This window comes from Chaetura pelagica, unplaced genomic scaffold (genome assembly GCF_000747805.2).
Source record: "Chaetura pelagica isolate M959 unplaced genomic scaffold, ChaPel_1.0 scaffold266, whole genome shotgun sequence".
NCBI classification, from domain to species: Eukaryota; Metazoa; Chordata; class Aves; order Apodiformes; family Apodidae; genus Chaetura; species Chaetura pelagica.
In genome coordinates, this window is record NW_009953799.1 from 277,316 (window position 1) to 285,518 (window position 8,203).

The following is an 8,203-nucleotide window of genomic DNA, read 5'->3' on the forward strand; positions in this document are numbered from 1 at the left end:
ATGCGCTCTCCCCAAAAACAAAAAAGGGGGGGGGGGGGGGGGCAGAAACCCTCATATTTATAAGATTATTAAAAATACTACAATTTAAAGATTTTTATGGCAACAACAATACCTGCACCCAAACCAAGAAGAATTAAAACCTGTCTCATGATTATAATGGGTGAGCATTTATTTTACTTGGCCTAAGATTTTACAGAGGTTGGTCCACTGTGAGAATTTTGTTAACATAGAGATTGTTCAAAAAACCCCAATATATTTAAGTATTTAATCTGCCTCTAGGAGGCAAGGGACAGGGAAAAAAGAGAATACAGGGAAAGAAAGGAAGAAAGTTTGTATCTGTGGAGGAGAAGATTAAACACAAGCATCTCACAGATGAGATGGTGAGGTCCCACAGATGCATGAAACAGTCAGATGACATCGTCAGATGAAGCCAAAAATACAAAGGTGTCAGGGAAGCACTGCCCCAGACCAGCTTCCTGTCTGTGACTTTGATCAGGCCTCAACATTTTTAACATTCATTATTCTTTTGCCAAATATCTCTAAAATCAACTGGCAAAGTCTCCCTTTTCCCTTCCATTCGGTTTTATTACTGTCAAAGGCTAGGACTAGGTCTACCAAGTACATTGCCATCTCCAAATACTGGAAATAGATGAGGCTGCACTGTATCACAAGATAACAAAGTGTAGTCTTCCTGGCTGAGTCTGTAATTATTTCACAATCACATAACCTGACAAACCTCAGGGTCCTTTGATCCAGCCTGTTTTCTAAGCACGCAGAAGCTTCTGTCTACTTGCTCTTGTCTACTTGTCTACTTTTGGGCAGCACTAGAGTGGAAGTTTGGTTTACAGTCTTTTCTCCTTTTCCTATGGAGTAGGGATGTGCCTGAGAAATCATCTCCTTGAGTCTGCTGATCAAGATACATGTTACCTGTTGGCCCAAAGTGTACTGGATCTTCCAGTAAATTTGTAACGTTATGTTAAAATGAAGTTGCAAGTAAACAACTGAAAGCTAGGAAGGTAATATATTAAAGTAGTCAGTGAGATAAGGTACTTTAATTCCCTGATCCTCATGGAAAGGTAATGGAATCCCATCCTTATGTGACCCTTAGCTGAGTAGCTCAGCATTTTGCTAGTTTCTTTGTTTATCCCATGACCATTTGGGGAGCTCCCATTACACATTGACCTGATCAGGTATTGACTTCACTCTGCATGGTTGTGCATGAGAATGGGTCATTAATCTGTTGAAAAGTTGGAGTGACTCACCTAATTGGCAAACAGATGCTGCTTATGGTTTAGTGATTAGATTAGATGTTAGGAAGAAATTCTTTACTGTGAGGGTGGTGAGACACTGGAACAGATTGCCCAGAGAAGCCGTGAATGCCCAGTCCCTGAAAGTGTTCCAGGCCAGGTTGGATGGGGCTTGGAGCAACCTGATCTAGTGGGAGGTATCCCTGCCCATGGCAGAGGTTGGAACTAAATGATCTTTAGGATCCCTTCCAGCCCAAGTCATTCTATATTTCTATTTTTCTATACTATCTTGGGCTCCTATTGAATTGTTTACCTTTGAATGTTCTTGTTTTTTTCATGCTTTAAAACCTTCAGGGAAGTGGCATCAAGGTGTGAATTGTGAATCCTTCAATGATCACTGTCACCATCCTCTGAATCATGGGTTTGACTATTTTTATGGTATGCCTTTGACACTTCGAAACGACTGTCAAGTAAACAAACCTCCAGGGCTGGGTGCTGCCCTTGAAGCCAAGCTTTGGCTTTACAGTCAGATTGTTACCCTTGCTGTGCTCACTCTCACTGCTGGAAAACTGACTGGTTTGGTTTCCATCCGCTGGAAGATAATTGCTTGTTTTACTTTGATGGGTGGCCTTCTCTTAATTTCTTGGTACTCCAGTTATGGCTTTGTGCGGTATTGGAACTGCCTCCTGATGAGGAACCACGATGTCACCGAGCAGCCGATGCGCTTAGAGAGGACTGCTTCCCTCATGCTGAGGGAGGCAGTGTCATTTATCAAAAGGTAAATGATTGTCTCTAGTTTCCTTTAAAGGAATCAGGATGTTCTGGGCACTCAGAACAGAGTATTTTCCTTTAGTGTCTATGGCTGTATCATGATAACTGCTTTGAAACTGATATCCAAGTTCCCTATTTAGAAACTCGATGCACTTAGATTTTAATTGCAACTGTCTCACATTGGAAGATACAGTAAATAAGAGAGATTTTAACCAAATGACACATGACTATTTCACTGTCTACTGTAATCTGTAATTACCATATTTACTCCAAGATGAACCAGCTAATTTTTACACGTCTCTCTACAAGCTTCATTTGTGGTCTTTTTCATAAACCCTGGAAAACACCTAGAAAAAAATGTGTGTGATGCACAGAATTATTTCATGTGAAAATCTCAGAACACTTTATGTAACATCTTTTTTATTGAGAGGGACGCAAAAAAAGATAATTAATTTTCTATATTCAAGTTCTGCCTGCACAGCCTTGTATATTTCTGTGCACCAAGTGCCTTTCCATAAAACAGGGAAAGTAACTATTCTTTTTTTATAGTTTGTGAAAACTAATGTACTGAAATTTTAAGTATAGTATCTTAGAAAGACTATATGAATATTAAAGTAAATATGAGATTCTATCTGGTTGGATTTAATTTAAAAAGCATCAGAATTAAGCATCTTGATTAACTTAAGCAATGTGAAATTTCTATGCCTGTTTACACATTGGAATTTGAAAATAACCTGGCTTAAAAGATCTTTCTTGCTCATAATTAATAAAAAAACTCTGTCAATTGTGATAATTGGGAATGCACTGGGTGTGGCTACAGTTTAGACCCAATGTGTGTGTCCGTGTGTTGATGAGTATGACATTTTCCAAAACTCCAAACACACAACAAAAAATGTAATTATATTTGGTTTCTTTTTAAGGAACAGGCATGGACCATTCCTCCTCTTCGTTTCCTTTTTACATGTTCACACACCCCTCTTTACTACACCAGAATTTCTTGGTAAGAGCCGTCATGGTTTATATGGAGACAATGTAGAAGAAATGGACTGGATGGTGGGTAAGTATTCTTCATAAAGAATTTGTTTCAGACACATACACCTGTGTATTTTAAAGTAGGAAAACTAAGAAGGTCAAAATACCCACAGGAATCTGAGCTATTAAAAACTTCCTATAGGACATTGCAAAATATTATTGAAACATTGCAGATGTGGCTTCATCTTTCTAAGTGGCTAATAGAAACCTTGTCCCTCTTCTTAAATTTAAGGCAAAATTCTGGATTCACTTGACAAAGAAGGTTTGAAAAATCATACATTAACCTACTTTGCCTCTGATCATGGAGGACACTTGGAGGCTCAGGATGGATCTGCCCAGTTAGGTGGCTGGAATGGTATTTATAAAGGTAGGAAAAGGACTATGACTTGACACGAACATTAGATTCAGAAACATAATGTATTTGCCTGGCTGTAGCTATCAAGGTTGGAATGAGTTACATTTTCAGCTTGAAATATAGGTGACATACAGAGGTGCTTTAATCTTAAATTCACCTTTTCTTTCAGTAAAGTGAAAGCATTATTACATATCTCCTTGACAAAGGTATTGTCCAGCTTGATACCTGTAAATTGTTCAGTGTTTTCAAGCAAAAGACACCAGGAAAAAAATGTGATAGTTCCCTATATTGATTTTTTTCTCTTTCAAGCTTTTCTTTCTCTCTTCACAATAGGACTGTTTCCTGATGTGCTTGGGGATTTTTTCCTTATTATATTCCACAAATCATTGCTGCCCAGCTAATCAATACAGAATAGAGTAAGGGCACATTGTATCATGACTTGTATCAACAATTTGTTTCCTTAGTGTTTTTATATTCCATGCAAAATCAGTAATAAAATCCAAATAGCCTTGGTGGCCTAAATAGGATTTTGCTCTTTACCTTCTCGTTCCTTTCTTTTGTGAATAATTTTTCAACCTGCTGAGCAGTGTAGTGGCTTTTTTTCAAGCCAAAAATAATATGTATTCATTGCATTTTCTCCCATCTACCCCAAGAGCCCTGTATCATCAAACCACTTCATCCTGTTACCTGTCATGAACATGTGACAGTATGTGTCAAGGCTTAATCTCTGTTATCACCAGGGAACCATCCACCTCTTTTTTCCTAAAACAGGTTTTTTCCATTTCAAAACCTTCTTGACCTGCTCCACAAGGTGTAGTGGAAGTCAAAGACATGGAATTTGGCTCCCATGAGGTGGATGCTCCACTGCTGAGCAGTGGAGGTTGCTGACCCTTATGAAAGGGAAGGGTTTTTTGGCTAGTCTATTCATCCTCTATCTCACTCCCTGCTTTTTCTTGAGAAAGTACATTTGTTTGTGAATGATAACTGATCTAACAAAGACAATGTTTTTTTTTACCATATTGAATATATGAACAAAACATGTTTCTGCTTGGGGAATTAGGTATTTTCTTCTTACACACAGCATCAGGATTCTTCATTAGTTTAGTTTCTGTTAGTAGAAAGCTGAGAAAAGATGTTTTCCTGCCATTTGAAGTAAAAGGTATATATGGTACAGGTACAATTTCACAGGTTCAGATTTTTTGCTTTTGAGTTAAGAGATGTTGCATTGAGCACTGGGAGAGTCAGGTTCAATCTCAGAAAAGATGCACAAGTTATAAGGAAATATAAGTGTTAAGGACTCAGATTTTGAAGGGACCCCATGGCTATAAAGAGAATTTATTTTTTTTTCTGTATACTAAAATGGGATTCTAATTAGTAAGTCTTGTGTATGTTGAAAGAGACTAACAAGTGTTTCTTTAGTCTTGAGTTCTTGCAATTTCTAGTTCAAATTTCCCACTATGTTTTTTTTGCTAGGAAGCTCTTCAGTAACACAGGTGAAGGCAGGCAACTCATAAAATGGAGAATAACAAAAAGTTGAAGCTGTGTTATTGTTGCTAAATATAGGTTTTCAAAGGTAGATTTATTATTCATACCCTCACTTGTGTCAAAATATATATTACCTCCTCCTAGCTTTCTAGTTTTGGATGAGTTGTGTGTCATATTTTCAGGCCTTCTAAAGTATGTAAATGAAGAGTCTAATGTGTTGGATAAGCAGTGTGTTGCTGCATCTTTTTCTGTGCATTTGAATGCAACAAGCCAATGAAGAGTATTTTCCCTTGAACTACCATATGTTGCTTCATTTCACTGCAGGTGGAAAAGGCATGGGAGGCTGGGAAGGAGGAATCCGTGTGCCAGGAGTATTTAGGTGGCCAGGAGTGTTACCTGCAGGCACAGTTATTGATGAGCCTACAAGTCTTATGGATATTTATCCCACACTTATTCATTTGGCTGGAGGAATATTGCCACAGGACAGGTACGGAGATGTTTTCTGCAGCAGAGATTGCTAGGAGAGCTAAACACTAAAAATGTACTGTGTATCTTATAATCCTTAGAGATCCCACAAATGTTTCTTAGCCTTAAGCCTTCTCTGAGACTTTAAACTAGTGACCAAAGACTCTCAGAGGTGCTCATGGCGTTGCTTCTGTCAAAGACCAGGTGCTAGTTTGAAACCCAGATTCAGCCTCATTCAGGAAAGGTGGTTTGAGGTGGTTTTGGTACTGACTGACTTGACTTATGGACACTTACAAACATCTCCTGAAGTCCCATAAATAAACCCATCCTTGCTCAACAGATTTCTTTACAGCCCTTTGAAAATTGCTAAATGTAAACAATTACAAGATTGGTATTGATTACCTGAATAAATTACTTCAACCCAGTAGACCAAGCTCTAAATAGTGTTTATGTATTGCTAAGTGGACTGAGTTGACCCAGCTATTGAAAAAATTAATATTATCTCAGGATTTAAATATTGGCTTGGTAATCTCCTGGCTGCTCTAAATTATGACCAAATTATTCCATATGCTATCTCAGGCACTGATACAGCCAATGCAAAGGCAGTGATAAATATGCAGTTCACTGTCATGTTTTCTCCTGCCTGAATATGCTTCTCTCTATTACACTAGGGTGATTGATGGGCGAAATCTGGTGCCTTTACTGCAAGGAAGAGCTCAGAAGTCAGAGCATGAGTTCCTGTTTCACTACTGCGGGTCTTACCTGCATGCAGTGCGGTGGCACCAAAAGGACAGTAAGTCTAAATATTTGTTCTGTGGTAACTGCAAGACATGATTTTTCTCCTCTTGATAGCTGTCTTGCTAACTGACAAACTTCTTGCATGATGGCTGTTTATTGGTACTGATTTCTGAGACTCTTGAAATCATTGTGCATGACATACCAGTGACTCTGGCTAGCTGGAGGTTTATTACAGCAGGTAAATATTTGTAACAAAGTGAATGCATTATAGGAAGGGAAGTGGGAATAAAGGCTGTCTACTGCTGCACTGGAAAATTCAACATAGAATCATTTAGGTTGGAAAAAACCCTTAAGACCATGAAGTCAAACCATAGACCTAACAATGGCAGCTCCACTACTAAACCACATCCCTAAGCACCATGATTATATAATTTTTAAATATCTCAAACACTTCCCTGGGCAGCCTGTTCCACTGCTCCACAATCGTGTTTTTCTTCATATTTCTATTGTTTTATATGTTCAGAGTTAGTACTCCACATAAAGAATCTAATCTGTGGTGATGGGGCTGTCAGAGTGTATGAGAAGAGGTCTCCTTAGTAAACAGCTGTACTCTTATTGCTTGAAGGCAATTTCCATTTTTCCTTTATTGTCTTGTAGTTATGCCATAAGATTTCTTTCCTGCCAGGTGGAGCCATCTGGAAAGCTCATTATGTCACCCCTGTCTTTCAGCCCCCTGGGGCTGGGGCTTGTTATGATAGAGGAGTCTGCCCATGTTTTGGGGAAGGTGTGACCCATCATGACCCTCCGTTGCTGTTTGATCTCTCACGAGACCCTTCGGAAGCCAAACCTCTGTCGGCTGACACCGAGCCCCGCTTTGACATGGTGATAAAAAAGATTGGAAGAGCCATAGAAGAGCATCACAGGACACTGACCCCTGTCCCAGAGCAGCTCTCCTTCTCCAATGTGGTGTGGAAGCCGTGGCTGCAGCCGTGCTGTGGGACATTCCCGTTCTGTTGGTGTGATAAGGAAAATGACAGCACGCAAAGTTTGTGAGATGGATTTCTACTAACATATCCCGTGGCACTGAGTCTTCTGCTGACAAAGCTTTCAGGACATAATTGTGTCCTTTCTCTCTCTGGAAAGGAAAGTGAACAAAATTTTTAAAAATACAAATAAAAAAAAAAGGGAAAAAAAAAAAAGGAATATCAATCAGAGATTTTTCCCCTTCATTCTTCACCACTCAACAAAGGTCTAAAGAAACCCTGCCTGGCGTGGCAAAGGGCTTCCATGGAGACTGGTTTTACAGATTTGTGTGTAAGAGACAGCTGTAAAGGTATATGCCTAAACTCTGCCTAATCTATGCCTGCTCAATGAACACAGTTGGAGAACTCTGCAGACAGCCTAGTGGATGGTGCTGAGCAGGCAGCAGTAAGAAATACCAGACTTAGGTAGAATTCTACGTACGTGTAGTTGTGCCCCTATAGTTCACAAATCATGGTTGTGCTCTACCCAAACGTAGTAGTTTGTGTCATTATTACTTCCTGTACTTCTCTGTTATCACTGCAGTAATCTTGTTGAGAGTTGAGCAATACCTGAGAGAGAGGTAATCTGATTTAGTGAGGGATTGTCTTCAACTTGTGAAAAGCTTTTTGAACAGATCTGCAGCTTTAGCTGCATAATAACATATATCACAGACAGTATGAAGTACAAAATGTTCAAGTCCAGTAAAGCTCTGCAACAGTTACAAAGGAGAGAGAAGCAGTCTGCTCTCCAGAAAGAAGTTGTGGTGCATGCTAATTTTGCAAAAGCAGTTTTATTGCATATCAGATGCCAATAAAAAGTGTTTAATAGTTTGCACTGCTTCAATTTCAGTTCTAGAAAAATAAGGCTCATTTGACAGTCACAGTGGAATTAATGCTCAAAAAATATTTGGTAGTTGTATATATAGGTTTACAAACTACAACTTGTAAAAAAGAGATCTTGCCAATACTAGTTTGGAAAAACAAAATCCAGCCAAACAAAACAACCTGCAGTGGTATGACCCTAGGCAGACATTCTATGGAGACATGACTTTGCACTAAATATGTTCTGAGATTTTAGGGCTTTCAAA

The 8,203-nt window shown here is 39.0% G+C and overlaps 1 protein-coding gene across 1 annotated transcript in view; it reads left to right on the forward strand.

Moving 5' to 3' along the window:
- LOC104391824 (arylsulfatase D-like) overlaps positions 1–7,146 on the forward strand; it is a 12,651-nt gene extending 5,505 nt beyond the window's left edge. The window contains exons 5-10 of the mRNA XM_010001166.1: positions 1,602–2,025; positions 2,939–3,075; positions 3,283–3,417; positions 5,215–5,377; positions 6,027–6,148; positions 6,779–7,146. Of these exons, the coding sequence (XP_009999468.1) occupies positions 1,602–2,025; positions 2,939–3,075; positions 3,283–3,417; positions 5,215–5,377; positions 6,027–6,148; positions 6,779–7,146 (1,349 nt within the window). The remainder of the gene's footprint in view (positions 1–1,601; positions 2,026–2,938; positions 3,076–3,282; positions 3,418–5,214; positions 5,378–6,026; positions 6,149–6,778) is intronic.
- The last annotated feature ends 1,057 nt before the right edge of the window (positions 7,147–8,203 follow it).